Source organism: Lemur catta, chromosome 9 (genome assembly GCF_020740605.2).
Source record: "Lemur catta isolate mLemCat1 chromosome 9, mLemCat1.pri, whole genome shotgun sequence".
Lineage (NCBI taxonomy): Eukaryota > Metazoa > Chordata > Mammalia > Primates > Lemuridae > Lemur > Lemur catta.
Genome location: NC_059136.1, coordinates 16031248 through 16046612, shown reverse-complemented (window position 1 = coordinate 16046612; position 15365 = coordinate 16031248). Strand labels below are relative to the sequence as shown.

Here is a 15365-nt window from a genome sequence, read left to right as displayed (position 1 = left end):
ACCAGAGCAACAGCAAGTATGGCTTCATGTAGCTGCTCCTCACCAGACTTCCCGTGGTCACACCTCTCTTACCAAGCCACGGTCACAGGCAGCCTCTCACTCTGAGTTTAGCTAGGTCTGTATGATCATTCGTCAGTGGTTTTACTGGGCAGGTGTATGTACTTGACATTGGTTAAATCTGACCCATTAAAATACTTGATATACAACAATTTCTAGTTGGTGAGTGGCTGGTATTAGATAGACATCTATGTCCCATTTTTTAAACTGCATCTGGCTAGCTCCTCTCCTAATCGTCACCATTTCAATCAGCGGCAACTCTTTTCTAGGCTCATGCTCAGGCTAAAAAGCTTAGTTATTCCTGATTTCTTTCACTTCCACCTCATATCCCACCTGCTCTTCTTGCCTTGGGGCTGGGGCCCTCCTGATACATTCACATACTGTAACCAGTGAACTTTCTAAAGCACACATCTGCTTCTCCCATTCCTCTCTATTAAATGCCTTGCTGGCTCACCAACATCCCTAGAATAAATTACTAAATATGTCCCGATAATACCGAATTTTTTTCAGTTCCAAAAGCCAAACATGTTCCCTCTCTCCTTTAACCCTTCACACTTAGTGTCTGTCCCTTGGGTCTGGAATAATTCCACACCTCCATCCTTCCAGGCCCTCATCCCTCCTCACCTATCAAGGTCTCCACTCCATCCTGCTTTCTCTAGGAAGTCTTCCTTGCCACTCCCCCACCTCACCCCAACAGACAGTGAGGACCTTACCATACATGGCACTTGACTTATTCTGTTGGAACTGCCTTGTTTTCTTACGGGCAATACTGAATTACAGTTATGATGCTTTGAACTGCCACTCCACTATTTATGAAGTGAATGACCTTGGGCCATTATTTACTCTACTGTGGTTCAGTCTTTTAATGCAAAAATACGTATTCTCCTCATAGAATTGTTGTGAGGAATTAGGCATATATTAAATGCTCAATAAATGTTGGTTATAAATTTTTCCATCCACTAGATAATGAAGTGCCAGAGGACTAGCCCCATTCTTGCTCATGTCTGTATCTCGGTACATGGCCCAGGGCCTGGCATATGCTAGGTGCTCAGTAAATATTTGCTGGATAAATAATTCATACAGATCATCTAACTATCTATATGAATTTTCTCTCTCTGTCTCTCTCATACACACACACACACACACACACACACACAAACACACAGCAGGACGAGAGGAAAGGAGAAAAAGGAGATTGGGGGGATGGAGAAAGAAAATGAATCCTTGTTTCTTCTGAGTTATTTCACTCACTTTCCCCTATTTGGATCTGTGACTTCATTTTGGCTCACTGTCCACCACAAAATAAGCTTGTTAATAGGAGGTGCCGATCAGACTGGAAGTTTACAAGCTCTTAAAGGAACCACGTGGTTTTAAAAATGGCAGGTATGATGATTGAGGCAACTTTCTAATCCCACCATAAGGCTGGCTCATCTTCAATCAATTTTTTTTTTTTTTTTTGGATAAAAGATCACTCTTGTCTCTGTAAGGCCATGGGATAAATATCTTAGATAACTAGTTTTCTCTCTTTCTTATTGGAAACAAAACAGATATGGGTTCTACCCTCATGAAGCTTCAGACTAACTGGAGATATAAACATTAAATAGAAAACTATAAAATAATTCATTATGCTTGTGGTAAGTGCTACAGTAAAAAGGTACAGAGAACAATAATATCATATAACAGAGAAATAGTATCACAGAGGAACAATAGTATCATATAACAGGGATATAAATAACAATCCCATCTGACCTCGTCTGGATGGTAAGAGGTTTCCCCGAGAAAGTATAAGTGAGATTTAAGGGAGAAGTAGGCATAAGAAAGGCAAAAGGGCCAGGGGTGGAGTGAGCATAAGAGTGACCCCGGCAGGCCCCTCAGCCAAGAACGCAGAAGGGCTGCAACTCAAAGTTGCAGCTGGAAAGGTAAGAGGAGCCAGACATTGCAGGGCCATGGGGATCACATTAAAGACTTTGAATGTCATCCTAAGAGAAATGGGAAACCACTGATAGATTTTTAAAAGGAAATAGTTTTATTTCCATTTTTAACAAATCACATTATTTTGACACTGGCTGGGAGGGATGCAGGGATAGAAGAGACCATTGCAATAGTCCTGGTCATCCACGATGTTGGGCATGATGTTTCTGAGCCTAAGAATGGGGCAATGTGTCCAGTGAAAAGAAATGAAAAGATCTGACAACTATTTAGGAGGCACAATCAGTAGGGCATGGCAATTGGTCATATCAGAGGTGAGGAAGAAGGTGTCAAGGATGGTTTCTAGATTTGTGGCATAGGAATCACAGGCTGTGGTGTCATTTACTGAGAATGAACACTTCAGTGGCAAGCAGCTTGTGCTGTCCTGGCGATGTCTATGAGCAAGTGGAGAAGCTGAATAGACAGTTGGCTACCCTGGTCTGGAGATCAGAAGCCAGGACCTAGACTAAATACAGAACATGTCTAAGTAACACATGTGACCATGGGAGAGGGGAGCAAGGGGGTTCCTTTCCTACTAATTTTTCCAAACTGGTTCAAAATGTGCTAAGAAAAACATTCTCTGAATCTCTTATTCTATTAGGGAAAAGGGAGCAGGCAGAAGACGCTATTTAAGAACAAAGGAAGGGCTTCTCCAAAATGTTTGTTCTTATTTTAAAGAACTCAGAAACAGAACCACACATACATGAAAACTTTATATCTGACCTGGCAGTGCATAGCAATGAGGAAGAAGGCTATCTTTATGGGGGGGGAAGAAAGGGAAACTGTACCCAATCACTTCATATTATATACAAAATCCAGTTCTGGACAAAGACCTGAATGCCACAAAACATTTTAGAAGAAAATAAAGGCAAATAATGACCTTGCAGTATGATGTATTTCCTAAACAAGACATAAAAGGCACAAACCATAATGTAAAAGAAAAATATAATGTACCTATATTAAAATGTAGACCTCTGTCCCCAAACGAAAACATCAAGAATGTGAAAAAAACTACAAACTGGGAGAAGATCATTGCAACTTGTAACTAACAAAGGAGAACATATAAACAGTTCCTACAAATCAGTAAGACAGACAAAAAGCCCAATCTTGCAATATTTTGTTACTCATGTCACTTTTAAGGAAAAAAATAAATAAAAGAAGCAAGTGTATCACACAGGGGAGAGCAAACCATCTGGTAATATGCTACTGGCAAAGGTGAGGAATGGGCACTGCCCCACCTGCTCAGTAAGGACAGGAGCAATTACAGTCTCTTTAGAGGATAATCTGCCAATATCCATCAAAAATTTTTGACTTGGCAATTTGTACTTCTAGGAATTATTCAAGAGATAAACTCTCAAATATGTAGTAAGATCTGTCAAGGACATTCTCTGTAATACTGTTTCAGTAGCAGAAAAATGGAAACAACTTAAAATGTCCAACAATAGAAGATAGGTGTAAATACATTACATCTATACAATGGGATCCGAAAGAGAGTCATATACTGACAAGGAACCAAGCTCACTGTTACGTGAAAAAAATCGAGATGCAGAACAGAACATTTAAAAAAGGGAAGCAGGCTAGAAGGTAGAAGATGGAGAAATATTTATGCCTATATGCACAGACTATCTCTGCAGGGTACAAAAGAAACCAGTGAAAGTGACAGCCCCTGGGAAGAAGACTAAGGGATTGGAGCTAAAAACAAGGTATTTCCCCCTCATTGATCAGTCTAGGTTTAATGTGGTTCTTTTTTTTTTTATTTATTTCAGCTCATCATGGGGGTACATAAGTTCAGAGTCTCGCTCTGTTGCCTGGGCTAGAGTGAGTGCCGTGGCATCAGCCTAGCTCACAGCAACCTCAAACTCCTGGGCTTAAGTGATCCTACTGCCTCAGCCTCCCGAGTAGCTGGGACTACAGGCATGCGCCACCATGCCCGGCTAATTTTTTCTATATATATTTTTAGTTGGCCAGATAATTTCTTTCAATTTTTTTTAGTAGAGACGGGGGGTCTCACTCTTGCTCTGGCTGGTCTCAAACTCCTGACCTCGAGCGATCCACCCGCCTCGGCCTCCCAGAGTGCTAGGAGTACAGGCGTGAGCCACCGAGCCTGGCCGATGTGGTTCTTAAATGTATGGAAGCATTACCCTCTCAAAAAATAAAATCTGCTGAGAAAATTTCAGCCATTCTCAATGAAAGAGAATGGTTAAACAAATGATAGTATATCTATACTTGTAAATACTATATTCAGCAGTTGAAAAGAACAAAGTAAATCTGTATGTATTAACATAGAACTAGTAAAGGTTTCTTTGGGGGCAGTAAAAACATTCTAAAATTGATTGTGGTGATGCATGTCTAACTCTATGACTATACCAGAAGCCACTGAATTGTATGCTTTAAATGTGTGACTTGTATGGTATGTGAATTATAGCTCAATAAAGAAATTAAAATATATACATATACATAGGTGTGTGTTATGTAACAATGGGGATATGTTCTGAGAAATATGTCATTAGGAGATTTCATCATTGTGCAAACATCACAGAATGTACTTACACAAACCTAGATAGTACTACACATCTAGGCTGTATGCCTATTGCTCCAAAGCTACAAGCTTGTACAGCATGTCGCTGTACTGAATACAGTAGGCAACTGTAACACAATGGTAAATATTTGTGTATCTAAACATATCTCAACATAAAAAAGGTACAGTAAAAATGCTATTATAATCTTATAGGACTACCATTGTAAATGAAATCCATCAATGACCAAAATGCTATGCTGCACAACTGGATACATGGAGAAAGAAAGAACAGGATTCAAAAACTATTGCCCATAAGTCAAATCTGGTTCTTATTGATTTTTTCCTTTTTCTTTTTTCCCACCATTGGTTTAATAAATAAAGTTTTATTGGAACACAGAAACACCTATTACTTTACATACCATCTATGGCTACTTTCATGCTACAACAGCAGAGTTGAGCAGTTACAATGGAGACAGTATGGACCACAAAGCCTAAATTATTTACTCTCTGGTCTTTTATAGAAAAAGTTTACAGACCCAGTATACTTAAAAAACTTTTAGTCATATAGTTGAATAAAAAACAAACGTTGCAGAATTATATAGTCAGCATATCATTTATGTTCTAAAACCACACATAACACAGTATAACATAATTTCTATGAGGACATGTAATATTACTAGGAAATGCTCTAAAAGGATATGCACCAAACCAAATTCATACCCATAGTTACTTCCAGGCAGTGGTAGGCAGACAAGGACTGGGGGTGGTCAAAGGGACTTTGGCTGTATTGGTAATTTATTTGAAGATTTGTTTTAAGGAGACAATATTCATGTACTAACCTGAATAATGCAACTTTTTTCATTAATTTTTTTAAAAAGTGAGGCTGGTGGAAGTGGAAATTAATAGGTCTAGGTGGAATAAAACATGTGAGCTCTGATCTTGGTCTTAATTTTACTAAGCACTGCTAGAATTTTAAGTGTTCTGATCCTACACCCACCTTATAGTTTTTTCAGATCTTTCTCCTGGCATTTCACTTACATTTCCCCTTCATTAACTTCATAACTGAGGTTTTCAAGTTGTAAGCTGAAATGACGTGGAAGATAGCTAAGAAGTAGGCAAAGGCCAGCAAATTTCTGGTCCTGTTAATAGTCAACTATTTCAGGCATATAATTCCCATTTCAGGGTCCCAGGGACATGTGACTACTCCTAGTTTCAGGGTAAGCATGGTCTTGCAATTAGTTCACAGTGATAGCCTTCATAATCAAATATTCACACAATTGATATGACCCTCATGAGACCTGTGGGACTGCCAACATTTTTCTGCACTTCAGAATGCAAGTAAGTTTGGCTAGTTTTGTAACGAAGTACACCTTAGGAAGGAAACTAAATTACTGCCAATGAGCAATTTAGGCCCTAGAATGGCAAATATGTAACTTGAGCCCCCAACTGTTTACCACTGTAATTTACAGAGGCAATAGGGGTATAAATGATAAGATATTCATAATCCATCTTTAGGAAAATTAAGCTGAAATTCAACTGGAGGAACCAGTAATTAATTTAGGATAATTATTAGTTTAAAAACCTTATGGGATTGGAGAGTTTTTCAAAACAAAAACATAAAATGTCAAATGTAGTTCCCAATTGCACACATTTAAACAAATTTAGAACTCTGATAACCAATCATCTTGTAGGATACCTACAAACTAAATACACCTCTGGAAAAGGCAAGTGCTCTAAAACAATCATAATAAAAGAAAACATCCAAAATAAAAAGAAGTAAATTCAAAAGATAGGGTATCATTGGGGCAGTGATGTTTAAAGGAACCTGTGCTAGTTCTATCTGCTTGAGCAATTATCAACAGGGGAAACTTGTGCAATTCTCTAATTGCAGGTACCACAGCCACTTCTGCTTCAGAAACAAAAGCAACTAGACAGCCCCTAGAAGTGTTGCTTAGTTGAAGTAACCTGGGAAAACCCAGCTGTAGAGAAACTACAGTTGCAAGAGGAAAAAATCCCATTCACAAAACTGATCTTTTAAACAATCTGGTTTTAAATAAAACTCAGTATAATCATAACATTTTCACAAAGGAGAAAGTAAGATGTTGAGTATTAACAAAAGAGAAGCATTAAAAATTATACACATACACATACATTTTAAACTAAATATAATTTCATTTTAAGTTTCTTCTTGGGGAAAAAAAGGTTCGCGTCTAATAAACTCACCTCCGTGTTCTAGAAATACCCGAACACATCTTTCCTTTCCTCTTGCTGCAGAGAAATGTAGCAGGGTCCAGCCATTAGCATCTCGGCCATTCGGAGAATAGCCTTGTTCTAACATCTTTCGTACTGTGTGAACATCCCCGGCGGCTACTGCAGCCTGAATCTGCAATTCTTCCTGGAGTTCAGGGTTCCTTCGACAATGGTGGTGTAACATCCTAGCTGAGTCCAGTTTTTACAAAGGATTCATTAGGTCACAGGGATAAGCCTTTAAGGGAAGGTAGAATATATGAAATTTAGAATACTGGACTCCTGACACTGTGTCCATTAAATATCACAGAATTTTCCATTTGCTAAATCAGTAAAACTTATTAATGACAGTTGACACTAGTAGTTAACATATAGTTAAGACTAAAAACTTTCAGTAATTTCCCTAAGATTATAAACGATTACTAAAGGAAAGCAAGACATAAACTTCTAAACTCCTGAAACAGAAAATTTCTTCTGCAGCCTCTTGAAAACTCAAAGCAAACAATCTACGAACATAATGACATTATTTTAGGTAAAATGGGAGGTGATGTCAGGCAGCTACAGGATGGGAGACGTCAGAGGAATCAGATTAATACCTGACGTAGGAGTTCTGATTTACTTGATGCACCACAGAGAAGATTTAAGTTACACACCATTCAAAAGTTCCATCACAGATCAGAGTTAGTAAACATGGCTATCAAATGGACAAGTGATATACTATGAAGACTACAAACAATTATGAAACGAGGTTTTAAAAAAATCTTTAGGCTAGTTATCTATAGGATTTTAACAATATTTTATTTTTAGCCCAAAGTGTGGAAGGTTGGAGGGAGAAAAAATGGGCAAGGTTAAGTAAATTAGAGTAAAATGTTTGAATTATATTTACTTTCCTTTTGTTTATTTCTGTTTCTCTTTCTATCTTTCCCATTTTGTTATTTGATGAATGTTTTACTATCCCTCTTTTTTTGGTCACATCCTCTTCTGCATTTTTCTAATTTCTGTTTTCTAGAAGTTTTACTCTCTAAATGTTCAAAGTAGCAAGATCATACAATGTATTTTAAAACTCTATGAATCCAAACAATGTGGTGATTAACTCCATGATAAAATTATTTTAAAGGAAAAGTAGTACAGTGGGTTCCATAGTCTCTAAAAGGTCACAAAAGAGGTGTGTACCAAAACTCAGAATAAAATGAGATTCTCATACAAATAGAAAGAGTCCAAATTAAAATGGTGAAAAGTTGCATCTTATATGTGTACAAAAAATTTTCATTATGGTTTTCAGTTTTTAAATACATAGAGAAACCTAAACTAATGACCTTCTAGAAAGCCATTCCAACTGGGCTAATTTGAAGGAATAGATTAGATTCATCTCTTAATTAGGAGCTTCCATTTCTAAAAATAACAAACAATTGTGATAAAGCCCTTTAAAGACATTTTGTTCTCATATGTAGGTTAGACATCTCAGGATAATCTTGCTACCAATAATAATTTACCTTGCAAAACTTCTTGTTATAGACTGTACAAAGGTAAATTTAAGCCTAACTTAGGCTGAATAATCACAGCTTAAGAATACAAACATCCTACGTTGTTTTATACATAGAAAATGGTGTTGTTACATACTCATAAGTATCACTAAGTGTTATGGTTTAAAAATATCAAGCCACTGCTACAAATAGCTAATTCCTCAGAGAAAACTGAGAAATAAGAGCTTTCTTGACAACTTGTTTTCTTAATAAACAAAGACTCCCCCTTATCTCCTCGCTTAACTACTTCATTAAAATTGTCTCGTCTTAGAAATTTTAAGATGAGAATCCTTTCAGAATAGATTTTTGCTTGTTCTCAGTGTTATAAGAGAAAATGCTGAAAACCATCAGAAGGAATTAATGAAAACTATTACTATATGCTCACAATCACCTTTAACATTTTTTTTTAATGAAATGATAATGTTGGCACTTAAATGAGGTCTGCCATGCAAGAAAAAGATGGAAACAAAATCAAAACAAACCTGGATTTTGTTTTAGTGAGTGGTATACTTAGTGTATATTAGCTAATTTAAAAGAGAAAAGTAAAAGTTAAATTAAGTTTTCCCCCCAACAGCACAGACAACCAACGACCCTGACTCACCTTACCTTACGGAAGAATGCCCCTTCTCTTGATGTGTGGATTGCCTAATAACCATTGTGCACATACAGCATTGTGGGGAGGGGGCTCAGGGTGCACCCAGACTGCACAGCAACAAAGCCTTCTTAACCTAAAAACAAAATAACAATCATAGGGAAATTCTTTAAAATAATAAAGAATCATAGCTGCCTGCAGTCTACCCTTTGGTGAACTTGTGAACTTAAATTTCAGTACTTTTACAACAAATCTAAAGAGCAGAGAAAGAACTCAGGTCAATTCTTAGAGAAAATAGTCTCGAGTTACATATATTCATCTCGATTTAGTTTCAGAATTTTTTTCTCCCCAAATGCAGTTTTTTGAAAACAAGTAAATAAAGAAAATAATAAATCACACATTTGGAATTTGGATGCAAGTACAGATTCTTCTTTTTCCTCTACTGAGAATATACTTTCAGACTTATTTCATTTGAATTACTTTTTAACTGACGCCATTAGACGCCCGCTCTTTTTAAACAGGACTAGAATGAGAATATGTGTGCATTCAATACAGCAGGTGGCCAGGGGCAAAACGTAATCTGTGACAACTAAAAGACTGTGTCTTTAAATGCTGGTTCTTCATATGCCCTAAAGGCATCAGGTCAATCACTTTGAAATTGTTATTCCTTTATGCATACACCAAACTAGATAAAACATTAACAACACTCTTGCTGGCTTCCCCACATGAATTCTGAAGGCTACAACTAAAAGAAAAGGGATCTTTCTGCATGTCAATTAAATCCTAGCTCTGTAAATTCCATTAAGGATTAAGGACACATGCAAGGTGACTTCCATACATCACACCAGAATCACTGTAGGAATTATGTATTGGGAGAACTACCACCCTATCCCCTGGTAGCAGGTACCACTTAAACCTTCAGACAAGGAAAGTTTAGGCCACCTGGCAAACTGACATGCTGCTGTACTAAAAAGCTGTAGGTACTGCGGACTGCACACCAAAATTTTCAACCAATCCAAATTAGTATAGTCCACTTCTACTTTTTCTTCTTTTCGCCTCTTATTTTTCCTTGTCAAACTTCTTCAAGGAAAGCAAAGACTTCGCCAACTTGCACTTGGAAATAAAATTTGATTTATAACTCTACCTATTATTTCTAAATAAATGAAGTAGATATGATCCAAACTTCTACAAGGCAAGCTGTAAAATATGCAGAACGATCCTTATAGAAATGGCGGATTCTAAGACTGAGGCAGGAAATACACAAGATGAGCCTACAGCATCTTACAGTGCTAGAAAGGAGGGAAGTGCTTAAAGAAAAACACAATGATGGGGTGGGTATGTCAAAGGGACACAGGAGACAACTGAAAGAGCTCTCAATGGCCAAAGATGGAACAATCTGAGCAACAAAATACTTAAAGTAGTATTGAATTATAACCCAAAGTATAAAATAAATATCAATTAAGTCCTTATTAATATGAAAAACAGATTGAATAAAGGGGGGAGAAATAAATCTTTTGTTCAGAATTCCAAATAATTTGTGTAGATAGTTCCTTCTCAAGGAGGTGATAAACATATACGTTAATGTAAGATGTTAATAGAAAAAACTGGGTTTGGAGTTATGAGGGAACTCTATACTATCTTCATAATTTTTCTGTAAATCTTAAACTATACTAAAATTTATTTAAAAAATGCAAACCAATGTCTCCAATTATGAGATTCACACATTTCCACAAATGAACATCATGTGATCAGTTTTCACACAAGCTACTTCTACATTTTAAGAATTAACTTCACTGGGCACCTTACTTTTAACTGTGTCCTCAACACCCTCTGCCTCTCTAGAGAAGTGGCAATGACACTATAAAATAAAGGAATATACCAAAGCAGGTAATTTTCTAAATAACATATATTCAATGTAAGTTGTCTTAAATTAATGATAATTTGTGGACTTAGGAACTACTGATACTCTGAGCATGCATTCTGTAGAAATTCCATTCTAGTTTTAACAGTCAGAAAAAAAGAAAAAAGCATACAAACAAGGAAGACTTTCTTTTCCACTCTACGTGGAGATCAAGAGAAAACAATCAAAACAATCCAAGCTTCCAAGCTTTTCTTTTGTTGGCCATATTAGAAATCACAAATTTAGAAATTAAAATACATTACCACCCACTTTCCATACGGATGCCAAGTGAACTTCATTTTGTTAAAACCAAAACTTCTTGCTTCACATAGTTAGAAGAAAAAGTCTATACTGATAAAATAGAGTGAAGAATAAACATAAAACAAGATATTTAAGACCTGTCCAAAATTACATAAACTTCACCAAATTTGACCACATTTCCTCAATTTCCTTTCGTGTAAATGATTAGACATTAATGGCTTTTTACATGTTATTTTCACTAAAAGTCCACATATTTTTTGATTAAGTGATACAAATGAGAACTGTGCTTTCTGATTTCACATAAACCAGAAACAAGATATTGGTTTGCTACTCAAAAAAAGAAATGAGCATTTCTTTGCAAAGTAAACAAAGATACACACTGGTAAGGAAATAAAATCAACTCCAAGGACATTGGCTCTGAGGAAAAAAATCTACTAATGGTTCACAAAACTTAAGAGGGAAGATGGATGCAGAAATACTACAAAGCCCAACCAAAATGTATAAAATGGCTGAAATGCATGTTGATGAGCTCTACTTGTATGACAAGAGCCTGGAACCCAAAATAAAGTAGAATTGTTATTTTAGTGTCACTCAACATTGCATAGTGTTTATGTTTCAAAACAAATAAGAGTATTTGTATTTCCTCCAAATACTGCCTCTGTACAACATAAGGATTTATTATCATACACAACTTATCTATGACTCACATAAGTTTAAACAGAAAAACCAATAATTTTCATGAAGTGTGTATGAGGCAATACAGAAAATTTTAGGTTCACTTATCCAGACCCAACTCAAAGCTTAAATCACAAGTATTATAAATGATAAGGTCTTGTCAATATTATCATATTAAGTCATGTCTGCCAGTATCACCTTAGCAGCTTGGTACCAGTGCCTAGAAGTTTGCAAGAAAGGAGATCATGATTCTACTTAAGAAGTACATTCAGTTGAAAATGAAATGGAAGGCTGAAAGGCAGGTATTAGATATGCTAATATAAACTATATCTGACTTTAGATTTTTTAGGAATAGTGCATACTTCTATGTTACCAAAGTTAAATGTGAACAAACTAAAGAGATACTCTGTATGTCATAATATTAAATACTTGGTATAAGGAGTCTAAGTACTGGCTATGACATACAAAGATGCATCACTCAATACCCTCAGATATAATCAATGTGAGATTCTATGTGAGAATCTGTAGTTACCAAATAAATCAAAAATTTTTTTTCCAAAACCACATGACTAGCAATAGAATTAACACAAAATTAATTGCCAGGGTGAAAAATATAAACTACCTAACTGGCCATGTTGGTAAATACTGAACTGAGAGAGACTCATTCTCTGACCAGGAATTGAACCCAGGCTGCAGGGGTGAAAACACAGAATTTAAACCATTAGGCCACAAGGTGAATTCCACGTTGGTAAATAAATACCCAAATTAAATATTTTAAATATTTGGCATAACCTAAACCAAATACTCTCAATAGTGCTAATATTAGAAACATTAACAGACGCTGACAATTTATACATATTCCCTAACCTTAGAAAAACCATTAAAAGATGAGAGGATCCATGAAATACTATTTAAGCAACGAGAATGAACTGGCTGGGAACCAGGAGAAAGCAGTGTCCCCTATTTACCTTACATGCTTGACTAGCCACAGACCCCCTCCCTTACCATCTCATGTGAAAACACCCTCAAAAACAAAAACATCCTAGGGGTTAAATCTAAAGCAGAAAAAAATATTTGACCAAGAGACTTGAATATAAAATACATAGTACTTTATTTTGATCGTTAAAACATACTGTAAATATTATAGCATTTTTAAAAAAGTTCTAAAGTAATCATTAGGGATCTCTCTCTGGTGAATTCCACACTTAAATAGTAAATATTAGCCTTTAACTTTATAGATTTCTGCACCAATTTTACTGAAATGAAGTAGTCAATTACCCTCGATTCTCTACATATAAATATAAAGACCGCCCTAAATTTTCACCGTGGAACAATAATTGATAGATATTGATTCTAAATCCCATTCGGTAGACTCTCTTCCTTTGGCATCAAGTTCCAGGTCTCATCTCAAGAATATGTAAACCCTTTCTCTGATCCCCTTAAAAGCATCTTTAGGTATGGTTTTGAGAATATAATCCCTAAAGATATTAATTTCTTTCTGTGGAAGACAAAAAGTCCAGTGGAACACAGTAAATCAAAAATCTTAACTTCTGCTACTTTAAGTACTGCTTTGTACCAAAAATTCCATAAATAATCTGAAATATTAAAATAACTGAGATTAACAAGTCACTTTATGCTCTTGCTATGGAATGTTAGAAAAGTCATTGATTTGAGTAATTTTGGATTTAACTCTTATATACTTTCTATGCTCATATCTCCTCTTTAGGAATTCCATTAATCTCCTAAACTTACCTTTAGTGCATTTTCAGAGGCAGCAACAAAATATGGCAGCAGAAATGTGACCCATAAATAAGATGCATAAATTTCAATCTAGCAAATTCTCTGTAAAGGTTTTGAAATGAGAAATCTTATCTATGAAGAGTATCAAAATTAAGCCCCAGCTATCTAAACACACCAAAAGGTGCCTTTGTATTTAAATTATTAAGACTTAAATAATTGTTAACAAGATATTGTGCAAATTTTTAAAAGTTCTTCTACAAAATCTGAGATGTAACAAATATTATTTATATCTTTATAAGTTTCAGAGCCTGTTCACATTTCTCTCTCTCTCTCTCTCTCACAGACACACACACACACACACACACATACACACACACACACGCCAAAAGAGTTAATTGTATGTGAGTGCTTCAGGAAGGCTAACATCGCCTTCGTGCCATGCACACTATTAAGGTACACACATCCATTTCTTACTAGGAAATAAAATCAATTTATTTTCTGAAATTCATAAATGTCAAACCATTAATTTACCTTTCCCCACCAAACCACTCTCAGGTAACTCAAAAGATTTTCTGATGTAGGTAGAGGAAAGGTGATGAGAAGGAGTAAGGGGGGAAACATTAAACTGTGGTTTAATTAAAAAGCAAAGTCATTCAGAATTAACAAGCAATTAACAAGGAATTGAGGAATTCCTATGAGAGTAAGGAAGGCGAGGGAGCTACAAAAAGGTCTCAAGGCCTCAGAGCAGAATAAATGGTACAGTGTACCGAAAGATAATGCAAAACACAGAAACACACTGTACAGAGAGAAAGAGGAAAAATATATTTCTGGGATAGAGAAGTTATTAAAATGTTAAGGATTAGGTATGGGCAGTGTTTTTGTTTCGCTAGGAAACTGGGGGCTAGGAAAGGGTGCATTCCCAAGCAATCACCCTGAAAATAAAGCACTGCTTAATGAGGTAGGGGCCAGGAATAAACAATGGGGGAGGGGAGGGCTGGCTTATTACCTTTACAGAGGATGCTGGTCAGAGGCACTGTTTCTGCTGCTTGTCTGGTGGGTGGGCAGACCCCTTCCAGCTTTCCTGTCTTCTCTAGCCAGCTCAAACCTAGAAACAGAAACCAGTGAGTGGGGTAGTGCCTCAGGGGCGAGGAGGGGGCTCAGGGAAGGGGGAGCGAAAGAAGGGGCTGGAGAAGTGGCAAGAGCAGGCAGTGAAGGAGTAGAGATTCTTCTCCTGCCCTCCCAGCCTGCCCCCTTCCCCTAGGGGAAGGTAACTGACTTTACCTGTCTCCTCAGCTGCTGTTTCTCTTCCTCCTTTCAGCCTCTTCCACACTCACCAACTTCTCCATTGAAGAAACACCCCAGACAGGGCCGGACCCGGGTGTTCCTGATCTTCCTCGGTGCCTCACGGCCCCAGCACAGAGAGCATCCAGACAGCCGAGCAGGCGGGAGGTGGCGGTCCTGGCCGCCGGGCAGCCTCCGGGCAGGGGTGCAGGGAGGAAGTCCCGGCTCGGGTTGTGGGGGGGCAGTCCCGGTCCAGGGGCTCGAAGCAGGGGGCTGCCGCGTTCCGGGCCAGAGGCTTCCAGCTACGAAGGGACCCAGGAGGTCTCGGGACAGCTAGGTCCCAGGTCATTCAAGGTCCGAAGTGCCAGCCGTAGGGTCTCCGGACAGGGGGCTTGCGGGATGCACTTTGCACTGGGCCACCCCCGCCCCCTCCCTCCAGCACTTTGGGGTCACTGGGATGGGACCAAGCCTTCAGCAACCAATCAGCGACCGCAGTGGAGCCTGAGCCTGGAGCCGTAAACCAGGTCCGGGGTGGGTGGGGGTGGGAGATGGGGGCGACTTGGTTGGCTGGTTGCTTCCTTCTCTCCTCCTTACCCCCAGCAC

At 37.6% G+C, this 15365-nt stretch overlaps 1 protein-coding gene across 3 annotated transcripts in view; it reads right to left on the bottom strand.

The window, feature by feature from the left end:
• Window positions 1-15207, bottom strand: part of ASB7 (ankyrin repeat and SOCS box containing 7) — a 39943-nt gene extending 24736 nt beyond the window's left edge. Inside the window, exons 1-4 of one of the 3 annotated variants that reach the window (XM_045560447.1) lie at window positions 14763-15207; window positions 14488-14586; window positions 8920-9041; window positions 6767-7028 (exon numbers count right to left, since the gene is read on the bottom strand). In XM_045560447.1, coding sequence (XP_045416403.1) covers window positions 6767-6977 — 211 coding nt within the window. In that variant the 5' untranslated portion in view covers window positions 6978-7028; window positions 8920-9041; window positions 14488-14586; window positions 14763-15207. Of the gene's footprint in view, window positions 1-6766; window positions 7029-8914; window positions 9205-14487; window positions 14587-14762 lie in introns of those variants that run through there. The other 2 variants (XM_045560448.1, XM_045560449.1) reach the window with 2 other exon arrangements.
• Between the last annotated feature and the right edge of the window lie 158 nt (window positions 15208-15365).